Source organism: Puma concolor, chromosome E3, assembly GCF_028749965.1.
Source record: "Puma concolor isolate L17-30 chromosome E3, mPumCon1.1.hap2, whole genome shotgun sequence".
NCBI classification, from domain to species: Eukaryota; Metazoa; Chordata; class Mammalia; order Carnivora; family Felidae; genus Puma; species Puma concolor.
Window position 1 is genome coordinate 1614673 of NC_141682.1, and position 12930 is coordinate 1627602.

General features: G+C 67.0%; 1 protein-coding gene across 9 annotated transcripts; it reads left to right on the forward strand.

Annotated features, from left to right (window-relative positions):
* Window positions 1–624: 624 nt before the first annotated feature.
* MAFK (MAF bZIP transcription factor K) lies at window positions 625–12610 on the forward strand. 9 transcript variants are annotated; one of them, XM_086691893.1, is made up of 5 exons: window positions 5511–5837; window positions 6374–6604; window positions 7004–7148; window positions 8793–8872; window positions 10077–12610. In XM_086691893.1, the coding sequence occupies exons 3-5, from the start codon at window positions 7067–7069 to the stop codon at window positions 10509–10511; spliced, it is 597 nt and encodes a 198-aa protein (XP_086548019.1). In that variant the 5' UTR covers window positions 5511–5837; window positions 6374–6604; window positions 7004–7066; the 3' UTR covers window positions 10512–12610. The 9 variants fall into 9 exon arrangements, with proteins under 9 accessions (XP_086548022.1, XP_086548027.1, XP_086548021.1 ...); XM_086691895.1 differs by lacking the exons at window positions 5511–5837; window positions 6374–6604; window positions 7004–7148 and adding exons at window positions 2090–4331; window positions 4712–4888; XM_086691896.1 differs by lacking the exons at window positions 5511–5837; window positions 6374–6604; window positions 7004–7148 and adding an exon at window positions 625–813.
* Window positions 12611–12930: the final 320 nt, after the last annotated feature.

A 12930-nucleotide genomic window follows, 5' to 3' on the forward strand; every position in this document is an offset into this window, starting at 1 on the left:
GGTGGAGGCAATGCCAGGTGCCCTTCCCTCATTTGCAGGGCCTGCTTGCCCTCGGACAGGGTGGTGGGCACTGTGACGCATTCACTCATCTCCTGTGATAGACACCGCGACCCTGAGGCTGGCCCTAGCGTCGAGCGCCCTGTCCTCGGAGAGCGAGCCTACTCCAGCTCGACTCCCTTTGTCTCCCGAGGGCTCTGATGGGGCTGAGGGCCCGCGCGCCCGGCCACCTGGGAAGTAGGTGCTCAGGGAGAAGAGCAACGAGGCCAGGGAGCGCCGTTGTGGGCAACAGGGGTGCTCCCGGGCAGGCTTCCTCAGCCGGAGGACTGTCACTACGCGAGGCGCACGACACCTGCGGGCACAGGTGCAGGCGCGGGGGCGGCGAGCCGGCGGCTCCCGCAGCCGCAACACTGCGGGATCCGGAACAGCGACTCGGGTGGCGCGCGGGGCATTGGTGGACGAGGGGCGGGGCCTAGGGGCGGGGCCTAATCATGGGCGGGGCCGAGGGTCGGGCCTGGCGGCGGCGGCGCGCGGTGGGCGGGGCCGCGGGCGGGCGGGCCGGGCGGCGGCGCGCGGTGGGCGGGGCGGCGTGACGCGCGCCGACGCCGATCCCGGAAGCGGTGTCAGATGCTGGGGAGCCGGGCGGGCGGGCTGGCGGCGGGCGGCGGGGGGGACTTGTTGTTCTTCGCGAAGTCGGAGCCCCAGCGCGCGGCCGAGGCGGCGGCCGAGAGGAAGCGCGAGAGTGAGCGCGAGCGCGAGGAGAGCGCGTGCCCGCGACGAGCCGCCGCGCGCCCGCGCCCCCCCGCGCGACGCCAGGTGAGGAGCGGCCGCGTCGGGCCGGGCCGGGGGCCGGGGGCCGGGGCGGGGGCGGGTCGGGGCCGCGCGCCGCTGAGTCACCGGCGCCTCGGACCCGCGGCGAAGTTGGGCGGGACCCCGAGACCCCGGCCCGCGCACCTGCCGTCAGGTGCCCAACCGCGAGCGCGCCGCGCGGGCCGGGGCTTTTCTTTCTCGGGCCCGGGAGCGCGCCCCCGCCCCCCGCCCGCCCCTTGTCCGAGCCGGAGGCGGTGCCGCCCCCCCCCTCCACCCCGGGGCGGGGGCGGCCTAGGGAGCCCGGACGTTGCTGCGGGCCCGGCGCCCCTGCCCTGCCCTCCCCACCTGCTTCGCCTTTAGCCCGCGGAGGTCCGCTGCGAGGCGGGAAGGCGGGGGCGAAAATACACGGCCACGTGCAGGGGAGCGCGTGGTCGCGCAGGGCCCACCCGGCCGCGTCCACCTGGGTGCTTCCGCCGGCTCGGCCGGTGCTGCCCTGCCCGGCGGTGGCTTCCACCCGCGCTCCGGGGGAGGGGGCGGGAGGGCAAGGAGAAGGGGACTCATGACCGATGTCACGTTCTGAGCAGCTGACCTGCCAGGGGTTCCCCGGAGGGAGGCCCTGATGTGGAAGCTTTGGGTGGGGAGGGGGACAGGGCGAACGTGTCCCTTCTCCCGAGCCCCGTGGTTCTCAGTTTTCTCATCGGTGAGTGGGGGGCTCCATCTCCTCTAAGTCGGACCGCGGCTTCCTCTGTGATCCTGCCGCGTTCGGGACACAGTGTGCCAGGGTGCCGGCTTCCGCACACCTTTCCGGGAGCCTGGGGAGGGTACAGGAAACGTGTCTCTCTCCACCTAGGTCTCCCTTAGGTAAAAGAAACCGCTCTGCCTGCTGTCTCTGATCGTACTGCTCCTCGCCACGTGTTGTGGCGTCTTTTGACAAAGACTCCACATTGGTGGAGTTGGTGTTTGGGGCCGCTGGAAGTTCCTGCTCTCCGAGCTGTGTTAATGATTATGCTGCTGTTTACCTGTCGCGCCGCTCTCGTGGCGGGGGCAGAAGTGCTCCCCTGCCAAATGAATTGTCAGTGTGGAAGATCCCGCCACCTTCCCTCACCAGGTGCCGGCCGGGGAAGCTCCCTGGTCTCGAACACCCACGCCCCACACAGCCGATAGAGTCAGTGGGTTCCCGCAAGTGTGGCTTGGGTGTTCCTTCTCCCTTCCCCTTCTCCCTTATTGGCCTCGGTGAGGATTTGCCCTTACAGCCCTCACTGCACAGGTATCTTGATAAAGCGCAGCCGTGTGCCGGGCCGTCTCCGATCTGCCGCCTTCTGGGGCTGGGCTCTTTAAAGAGCGTCCGTCTAAGCAGGTGGGAGGGAGGGGTCCGGAAGCTGACGGTGGGCTGTGCAGGTAGGTGAGACTCACTTGCCAGCCTCTCTCGCTTTGCTTTGTGCTTTGCGGGTAGCTGACACCTCTGGAGGACTTCCCTCCCCAGGGCAAACCAGTGGGAATGCTTGAGTTTGAGCTCCTTAGAGGGGGTCTGCTTTGAGAACTTAACGAGGGGATCTCTCCTGGTTCCAAAATGAAGTTTACTGACTCGAAAACACGAAGCAAGTCTTCTCTCCGGAGCGCACTTGCCTTCCGCGCTTGAACGGAGCTGGACTTTAAGGGACGCGTTCCAAGTTCAGCCTCACTCACTTTCAAGGTGGTTGCTAAAAATGGGAGTTGAATCGGGGCTCCTCGGGGAAGTTGGTTCCGGGGCTCGCTGCGTTCCAGCCCCATCTCCAGCGCCCGGGCTGTGCTGAGCGAGGCCGCTCTCCGGAGGTTCTCCGCGCCCCTGTCCACCGCGCTGTCCCTCTCGGGGCTCCGGTAGCTGAGAGTCTGTTTACCATCTCAGGCGGCGGACGAGTCCTGCCCGCGTCCTGGCTGTTCCCGGGTCTAAAGGTTTCTGGAGTGGACTTTCTGGCTTAGGGTCCAGTCCACACGGGAAATGGAACCCGGGCAGCTGTGAGCGTTCTCTGTGTGGCTGTTCCTCGGAGCAGTAAACAGTGACTCACCCTCCCCTCTGCTCCCCGCCTCCCTGCTCCCTGCTCATGGAAGATGCGCTGCTGCCGTGTTTACTTTTGCTTTTTGTCAGTCATGTTTCCTCTTTCTTGCAGTTTCAGGAAATTGAAAGTGTTGTCTTCAAGTCATAGAACTTCAGAACGGGTAGAAATGAATGTAGGGATCATGTCATACACGTACCCCCCACCCCCACCCCATTTTACCCAAGGACACCAAGCCCGAGGCCTCGGTACCTGGCCTGCGGCCGCGGAGTCTGACATCCGGGGTCTGGGGTGGCACCCTGCCTGCTTTTCTGCGCTGCCTCTGGCTGCCCTGGATGAGGGGAGGCTGGAGAGGTATTGAGGTGGGGCGCCCAGACCCCGCTGCCCTCGGGTGCGGTGCTGACGCCCGTCCCCAGGCAGCGTGCCTTTCACTCGCCAGGGGGTGCGGGGAGCAGGTGTGGGTGAGAATGTCCCCCGCCCTCCATCCAGCAAGGGAAGCGAGCCTTGGACGGATCAGGACCAAGTTTTGGGCACGGCCCTCGATGGAGGCTCAGGAGAGGGTGTCCGCCTACCACGGGGAGAGCAGGAGGGGGCTTCGGTGAAGCAAGGGCTGGGGAAGGAGGGTGGGAGCCCAGCACAGACGGAGGGGGAGGCTTGGAACGCAACAGGTGGTGCAGGCAGTGAGGGGCTCAGGAGGGACTTCAAGCAGGGGGTTCTTCTACCACCTTGAGGCGCTGCGTTTGAGGGACCGAGGTCCAGACGGAAGAAGCTGGGGCCTGAGCCAGGGAGTCCTGGAGGGCCAAGTCCAGCAGGCCCGGCTCAGCAGGTGGCCACGGAAGGAGGGACAAGGTCTTGGGGGCGACTGCTGCGTGAACGGCGTGATGGGTCATCACCTGAGCTGGACACACAGGAGGAGGGCGGGTGTGAGGACAGGACACGTCTCTGGGGTCTGTCAGACACGCAAGCTGTCTCAGCCTGGCTGCACGTGGAGGTGGGGGGCTGGTGGGACCCCTGGGCAGCTGTGGAGCGAACAGAACCCCAAAGGGAGCTTAGAGACAGAAGGACCCCCCAGAGGGGGGCCAGAGGAGTGGGGGGCCAGGGCGTGGCCGGGGAGGTGAGGCGCTCGGCCCGCTGTCAGCCTGGCGGCCGCCTGAGTCACCTCTGGACAGAGCCAGGATGACACAGCTTCCTCGAACCGCAAACACAAGGTGACCAGACGTCCTCCGAGCCAGGCAGACAGTCGTGTCTTGCCGGAGGGCGGCCGGCCAGGGCCGGCCTGCAGGCTGGGTGTGGGCCGGGCTGGTGGGGGGCCCGGCGAGGAGCGGCAGGACGCACCCCCACGTTGAGGGAGCCGGATGGGACACGGACACCCAGTGTCTGGGGTGGGCGGGGCGTGGGAGCCCTCCCGGTCCTCCTGGGGCCCGTCTTCGGTCGGGTGAGGCGTCAGCGTATGGGGCGCGCTGGCCGTGCTGACCTTTGCTCGCGGGGCAGGTGCGTCCTGTGGCGCTGGCAGGAGGGGCGCTCGGCACCCCCGGGACGGAGGCGGTCACGTCAGCGTGGCTTGTGCCTTTGGGGTTTGCACCCATTGGGGGAGCGCAGACGTGCTCCGGGACAGAGCCCCTTTCCTCCCTGCCTGTTTGCCCCCTGTCCCCTCCCTCTCCCTGGACCTGCCGCCCTGGGAGGGCCGGGTGCAGCCGGCCGGGGAGCGGTGGGCGCCCTCACTCCACACCGAGCGGGAACAGGTGTTTTCTGAGACCCCCCCTGCTAGGTGCCGGAGCTGTGGCTTCCTGTGCACGTGAAGCTCCCCGTCTAGTCTCACCGACCTAAGACCCCGTGAGACTCGAGACCCCCTTTTCTGCCACACCATCTAGACCCAGGGCCGTTTGGCTGCGGCCACTGCTGCCGTCAGCCACCTGGCTTTACCGGTGGAGAAAGCGTCCCCCCCGGGCCCTGAGCCTGGGTCCAGCCCCGCGAAAGCCGGAGCACAGCGGGGATGATCCGGGGCCGTGAGTCGCCCCAGATGAGCTGCGTCAGACGACGGACGAGCGGTACACGTTTGCTGGGGGGGTAGAGGGGGTGAGATCCTGGCCTCTGGAAGGGCGGTCCCGTTGTTCGTGGGCCTCGGGAGGGAGGGCCGGCACCGGCTCCCTCACTCTCAACGGTGCTGTCCCCAGAGCCGGGCCCGGTCCGGGCTGCTGGCACATGTCTTTTAGAGCGGTCTCTGCCTTAACCTCATGTAGGGGCGCGTCAGAGTGAATTTCCGGCGTTGGGTTGAAAACCGATCTCTTTAGTTGGGGAAGTGGTCGCCTGAAAGGTGTTCCAAGTTAGAAGTGCTGACCGCGCAGACTGTCTTGACCAGAAGCTTCTGGAGGGCTGTGGGAGACTGTCCGTGCTCTCACTGGGTGGACGGACAGGCAGGCGGGCACGGAGGAGGCCCACCTGCTCCTGGCCCCCCCAGCCCCCCACCCCCCCCACCGGCTCCGGCCACTGAGCCGCTCCCGCGACTTGACCGGAGTTCAGAAGAGCCGGCGGAGAGCGCGGGCTGCGTGCACGGCCCGGCTGGCGCTGCCGTGACCGATGGTTGTGGGGCCCGATCCCCGGAGCGACCCCTCTTGAAGCTGCCGGGGGCAGGGTGGGTGATTTCTTACACGGCAACGGTGACGGGGCGTCCGGCCTGCGGCGGGAGGGGAGGGAGGCCGAGTGGCTGGTGCACCTGCCTCTCAGGCTGTGTGTCCTCTCACCCCGGCTGGGTTCCCCCCGAGTCTCAGAACACAGTTCTTCCTGTGTGCACTCTGGTGGCCGAGGAGGTGGCCTGAGGTGCAGCGGTTTATAAATACACGTTTTAGGGCAGTTGTTTTAAAATCCTTTGTTTTGCACACCGTCACAAGCGCCAAACTTCTCTCTGAGCCTGTTTCCAGAAGCTGCCGGGTTTTTGCCTTTCGTGCAGGAAGCGACCTCGGGTCACTACTGCGTGTACCTCGTGTGGCTTGGGTAGAGGTGAGCCCTCGTGCCCTTACTGTCCGGGTACTGAGATCTCGCAGGAAGGGCAGCCGGGGCCAACCCTGCGCTCCTGGAGCCCGGCCCCTGAACCTGCAGCCCAGGTCTGCGCACCGCCTCTCGAGGCGGGAGGACACTCCTGTTTTCCGTCAGCCGGCGGAGACTTAGACTTCCTGCGGGGCGGGTGCCTGAACAGGGGGCAGGAGCCAAGACCTGGTCTGCCCGAGGCTGTGGGGGTCGTGTCTTCGAGCGCGGGGCCGTGGGGCAGTGTCTGCTCCTGCCTGGGGCTTGCTCACCTGGCCCAGGGTCTCTGGCTTCTGGAGGGTGCCGGTCCAGGCCCCCGGAGCCCTGGGGGTTGAGAGGGAAGCCCCCCCCCACCCCCCCCCAGTCAGGGCGTCTCCTTGAGTCACCTGCTCGGCTCCGCCGAGGCCTTTGCGAGGTGGACAGAACCTGGGGCCCCTGCTTCTGATGCTCTCATTTCCAGAGGAAGAGCATAAGGCCGACAGAGAGAAGAGCTTTGCTGGCTTTTTCTCCAGGTTCGTGCCTACGTTTACTCCTGTTCTCTCAGGCCTCACGTTGTTCTTGTTGGACAGAAGGTCTGAGAACTGCAGGAAGTCCCCGGAGGTCAGACCCCCTCGTGGCGCCCTCCCGCAGAGAGGCATCCCTCCTCGCTTGGAGCCCAGGCCGGCCCGGGGGTCCCGCTTCTCCCGTCTCTGCCCGGGCTCTTGTCTGTGTCCTGCCCGCAGAAGGCCAGGCAGCTGGGCAAGGTGGGTTCAGAGCTGGTGGACTTAGGGCTTTCCCCAGGTAACCTTGACCTTGCAGACCTGCCAGCCGACCCTCGTAGGTCTGTGTGGAGGGGAGGACGCGGAGCCCAGTCCTGTGTAGCTCCTGCTTACCTGGGCCTCCCCGCCCCGCGCTGTCACGGAGGGCAGGTCCCCAGAGGGGGCGGGGCGTACCTGCCCTGAACGCAGCGCTGTGGCCCGGGGTCCTGGCTGAGCTGGCCCATCATGGGCGGGGTGGGGGGGATGGTGAGGCACAGAAACCCCTGTCTGGTAGGGGTCTGAGCGGAGGTCCCTCCTCCGCTGGGGCCGGGCGGGCTGGGCGGTCCGTGCAGGGTGGGAGGGCCTTGGGTCTGTGGGAATGTGAGCTCCTCGCTCTGTAAACAGGCGTGACTCACCACACAGCTATGCCCTGGCGGCCCAGGCCCTTGTGCGCTGACGTGTGCTGGAATGACACCCGGCCACCCCTCCTGCTCCCGTGGAAAAGTTTCTCATGGCTCTCCCCGCCGCCTGGCTCCTGCTGGCCCTCCAGGTGGCTTCTCTACCATGGCTTTGACCCCGGGACCTGGAGGGAGGGGCACTCAGCGGGCCCGCCGTGCCCCTGCAGATGCTGGGGGTCAGGCCGCTGTCAGGAAGCAGCTCCTGTCTTCCCGCTGGGGTCACCCCACGCTGTAGTGCGTCTGCCTCCCGCGCGTGCGTGGGTGGCGCGGAGGAGCCAGAAGCCTCCTGAGGGTGCACCTGGCCCCGGCCCTGCTGCTGTCCTGCTCTCCATCATCCGTCGTCAGTGCCTGGGACAGTGGCCGTGTTGCCAGAGGCAACAGTGAACCAGGGGGTTCGGTGGCCCGGGTGCTGAGACCTGGGAGGCAGGTGGGCTGTTGGGGGTGGGTGGCGTCTAGGCTGTGCTGTAGCAAGGGTCCTGGGGCTGTGGGCGAAGGAGGGGTGGAGACCGTCCACCCGAGCCCCACTCACCCCCAGGGTGAAGGCTTTGGTGCGGCTCCGTCTCTGGGGCCCGGGTCCCCCCCCTTCCCCCGTGCGTTTTCTGATGTTCTCTCTGCTCAGTTCACCTTGCCTGGCGTTTGGAACGTGGACCCCGGTTCCTAAGCCAGCTACAGAATGTGCCAGCACGTCTAGAGCCCGGGCCCTCCCGCCCCCCACCCCAGCCGCCGGGGCACACTGGTTTGTTTACTGTCCCACAACCTGTGATGTCTGCACCGGCCTGCCCAAAGCCATTGTTGCTGTGGGCTTCTCTGTTTCCATGACGACCATCAGGGGCTGGCTACTTCCCAAGGTCGCCATGGCAACTATCAGAGGGGAATCATGCTTGGGATGCTTTGGCTGGCTTTTTCATGAATGATTAGAATGTGTGACACAATGCAGACGCCAAAACCAGAAGGGCGGGCAGCGGCGGGGAGGGGGGGTGCTGGCGGGCGGCGGGGACGGCTCCCGCCAGACAGCCGGTGAGCTCGCGCAGTGGCGGCCCCTACCTCCCGGATCCTGCGGGCCTCAGGTCAGGGCTGTGGGGCAGCCTAGGCGGGGGTGGTGATGTCACAGCTGCAGTGCCCTTTGCGGAGGTAGGTCTACTAGGGAGGGTGGGGCTGCACCCGTCCCTGGGGGTGTGCTGGGCAAACGCAGGGGCTCCCCAAAGGGGCCCTTCCTCTCTGGAGCCAGGCGAGGTCAGGAGTCACGGGGGCTCTTGCCCGGGCAGGGTGCCGTCCTGGGGGCCAGCGGTGCTCCTCGTGTGCCGGGTGAGGCCGTTCTCGGGAGGGGGCTCTGGGTCCGTGCGCTCTGGCCCTTCAACGTGGCGTCCCGTGCCTCGAGGGTGCGAGCGGCTCAGCTCAGAGGGGGAGTCGGACGGGAGGCAGTGGCCGCCCGGGCCTGGTGCCCCCCAGGCGGGTGGCTGCCAGCGTGGGGGCCGGGGTGGGTCTGGGTTGCTTCGTGGGCTGATGCTGGACTGGGCAGCGTGGCCGGGATGCCCACCCTGCGGGGAGCCCCCTCCGTCCCGGCTGCCTCCTGTCTTGTTTTCGGGGGGGACATGGACCGAGGAGCCGAGCCTCCTTGGAGCGTCTCTGTGGTGGGGACGTCCCCGCTTCAGGTCACGTGCGACGGCAGCCGGCCCCGTCCCCAGCCTGGCCAGAACCTCACCTCGCTCATTTCTGTTTCTTGTCTGATTTTCTAGATCCAGTTTCCAAGCCCTTCTGTTCGGGTGACTGTGCCCAGGTTATGACGACTAATCCCAAACCAAACAAGGCATTAAAGGTAAGTGGGGTGGGGGTGGGCAGACCCCGTTTCTGCCTCGGGCTCAGGCTTGGGAAAGGTCCGTTCCGGCCCCAGCAGCCCCTCTTTCCCAGGACTGCCCTGAGTGTGAAGAGGGAGGTCCTGTCCCCTGCAGTCGGGTGGGGGCTGTTGGCCGGCAGAGCCGTGCCAGGGAGCTGGGGACAGGATTGGGGGTTGTGGCCTCAGGAGATGTGGGCCCTGGCGTCCACGGGGATGGCCTCCTTGGGAGGGAGTGGCAGGTGTGGATCCCTGCCTGCTAGGACATGCTCATCCCCGGCCCCCAGGGGTGGGCAGCGTGGCCTCCGTCCCGCAGTACCACCGGCAGGGCGCGTGTCAACCTCGGCACTCCTGCTCGTGGGGCCCGGCTCCGACCAGGCCCAGCGTGCTGCCTCCCCGGGCCCTCCCAGCTTCTGAGGCTGGCGTGGGCTCCTGGGTCGGCTGTCTCGTCTTGGGAACAGAGCTGGGTCTGGCGGGACAGGGGACCTCCGTGCATTCGTGGGCCATGCACGTCGAAGCCCCTTCCGAGGCCCCACTTTGTCCGAGGGGTGTGGAAGCACAGGCTGCTGTGCCTCCCTGCGGCTCACCTGCCTGGGTCGACCCCGCTCACCTGCCTGGGTCGCCCCCGTTCACCTTCCTGGGTCACCCCCCCCCCCCCACCTCACTCACCTGCCTGGGTCCCCCCGCTCACCTGCCTGGGTCCCCCCCCCCCCCCCACCTCACTCACCTGCCTGGGTCGCCCCTGCTCACCTGCCTGGGTCAACCCCACTCACCTTCCTGGGCCCCCCTCCCCCACCTAACTCACCTGCCTGGGTTCCCCCCACCCACCTGCCTGCGTCGGCCGGCACCAGGCACTGGAGACTCACAGAGGGCTGCGCACGGGTGGGCCACAGCCTCCCAGGTTCTGGACGGCAGGTGGTAACCAGGTGACGGGCAGGCGTAGCGGGGATCCCCGTCAGGGAGCCACCCGCATTCTGCAGCGTGCGTGACGTCGGGAGGCCCCCTGCCCCGACGGAGGCGTGAGGGCCGGCTTGGGGGGCAGAGAGGGTGCCTCCGGGTGTTCCTGCTGCCCGGGACCAGGCTCTCGTCCACGCGGCCTCCGTTCCCGGGCAGACGCCGGGCCGCCCTCCGGGGCCCTTCCCGCCACCCCCTCCTCCGCGCTGACCGCCGTGCCGCGCGGCCCCCGCAGGTCAAGAAGGAGGCGGGCGAGAACGCCCCGGTGCTCAGCGATGACGAGCTGGTGTCCATGTCGGTGCGGGAGCTGAACCAGCACCTGCGGGGCCTCACCAAGGAGGAGGTGGCCCGCCTGAAGCAGCGCCGGCGCACGCTCAAGAACCGCGGCTACGCGGCCAGCTGCCGCATCAAGCGCGTGACGCAGAAGGAGGAGCTGGAGCGGCAGCGGGTGGAGCTGCAGCAGGAGGTGGAGAAGCTGGCGCGGGAGAACAGCAGCATGAGGCTGGAGCTCGACGCGCTGCGCTCCAAGTACGAGGCCCTGCAGACCTTCGCCCGCACCGTGGCCCGCGGGCCCGTCGCCCCCACCAAGGTGGCCACCACCAGCGTCATCACCATCGTCAAGTCCGCCGACGTCTCCTCCGCCTCCGTGCCCTTCTCGGCCGCCTCCTAGTGGCCCGCCGCCGGGGGGGCGGGGGGGGCGGGCGGGGGGGCGCCCCCCCCCGGGTGCCCGCCGGAGGGTCCGCGTGGCGCGGACCCCTTGACGCCCCAGTCGAAGCGCAGACTCCCGGCGGGGACGAGGCCGAGGGTGCGGCCGCAGATGGGGTCTGGCAAGCCCGCGGGCCGCGCGCCTTCCCGCACGCACGCACGCGCACGCGCACAGCCGGCCCTCCCCCGGGCCCCGCCGGCTCTCCCCAGAAGGTCTCCGGGGGCACGTGTCTTGCGCCGGGGGGCGGCGTCCGGGCGTATGGAGGGAAGGTCCTCAGAAGGTCGCCGGCCCTGTGGCCCGGATGGCGGGGGCTCTCTCCGCCACCCCTCCCGAGAGTGGCCTGTCGTGGTCCAGCGGCCGGCGCGGGCACCCCCTCCCTGCCCTGACTGAGCTCTGGGTGCCTGGGGATGAGCCGTTTGTCCCCGGTGACGCACAGCACCCTGACCCTGCTTCAGCCCCACCAGAGGCCCGCGCCCCGCGAGGCAGAGGGAGGGGGGGCTGCTCTAGGACTGCGCGCGCCTGGGGGCGCGCCTGCCGCGACACCCGCGTGCCGGCGGCGCGGGGCCTAGGAGGAGCGGGTTGGTCCGGGTGGTCCCTTGGGGGCCTCCGGGGTACACGTGCAGAGTTGCACGAGGACTCGGGAATTTCCCCTCTGTTGGACCGACCCCGGGGAGGTCCGCAGCGGGGAGCTGGCGGGGAGCCCTGCGCAGGGAGGGCCGGCAGGGTCTGGGGCGGAAGCGGAGCTATCCCTGCCGAGCAGGTGGGAAGTCGGCGGCGGCCTCGGGAGTGGGTTGTGGTCCCGCTGCCAGAGTGACCGGTGGAGTCCGAGGGTGAGGAGGGTGTGATGGCCGAGGAGGTGACGCTAGGCACCGGGCCAGGACCAGCCTTCTGGGGGCGCCCGGGTGGTCTGTTGGTGCAGAAGGACAAGGGGACGCGGCCACCTTGGTGCTTATTCCTCGCCTGAAACTTTTACCTGTTCTTTCTTTCTGACACTTGGAGCCCCTGATGACCTCGGTGACCTTTGCTGGGGCTCCCGGCTTCCTCTTGGCCTGTCCCCCGCCACCTAGGGAGACCCCCAGCGAGCTGCAAGGCCCCTGTGCAGGAAGAGGCAGACTGGGTGGGACAGATGCCCGGAGAGCTCCCTACGGAAGACGTCTGGGTCTCTCCGGCAGGACTGCCGTGCGGCCTTGGCCTTGGCCTTGTCCTGGGGGAAGGTGAGGGGTCTGGGGCGTGCCGGATCCTTACGGAGCAAAAGGCCCAGTGTGTAAAAAAAAAAAAAAAATTAAAAAAAAAAAAAGCTGTCGATACCATAGCCATGGTAGGTAATCCACATTGGATATCAATAAGGACCACGGGGAAATATTTAAAAGAGAGAAAAGTATATATATATATAAAATTATATACACATTTTATCGTACAGATTTTTCGTAACTTTTCCTGTTTTTACTGTAAATCCCTAATCGAGCAGAGCTGCGGTTGGAGTAGGGGGGGTGGGGGCCGGGGGCTGTCGCCGCTGCCTGCTGCCCTCGGGAGTGCTGGCGCCCTGCGTGCCCCCCCCCCGCCCCTGCCCAGAGGGGGCTTCTGTCACCGCCCGGTGCACCTCGCCATGCCTGCCTGCTCCTGGGGACCAGGGGCCAGGGAGGGAAGACCGGAGCATTCTCTCATGCCTCTGCTTTCAGCTCGTTGAGATTTCATTGTCCCCGTTTTAATATATGGATTTGTCTTATTTAAAAGGCAAGGATCTCTGTCCCTTGGGTTTGTTTTCCTGATTCTTGTGCTTCAGACTCGGGGTCCTTCCCAAGGGAGGCAGACTCTGTCCTCCCAGGGGGCAAGGCCTCCCATTTCCTGGCCTTGGTCACTCAGCTGTTCCATTTCAATATTTATTTTTGTGCTGCTTTTATCATGGTATAAATTATTGAGAAGAGACCCCACGTCGTGGTCCTTGCCCGTATGACATGTGCCCTGCGCCTGCCCTGTCCCCTCACGGCCACCACCTAATTTATTGCTGTACATCTCTGCTGTGACGCTTTTGTACCTTTGCAATAAAGAGTTTTCTGGTTTCAGACCCGCCTGGTCTTGTGATTGGTGCTTTGGGTCAAGTCCTCGAGTGCAGGGGCCGTGAATGTGCTGGGCCGCTGCACCCCCCCACATCCCAGCCCCCGACCCGGCCGCCCTCCCCTGCGATGGGTCTCCTTGGCTCCGGGGTCCGTCCGGTCAGCCACGGTGCGTGCAGGGGGTCAGGCTGGCAGAGCCGGCCAGCTGGCCTTCTGAATGGTGGGCACCATTCCTGAGGGTCCCATCCGCCGAGACCAGGAGCCCCCCAGCCCTTGGGCAGCCCTCCCTCTCCAGCTGGGGCTGCTCCCTCCCACCCCCCCGGCGGCCT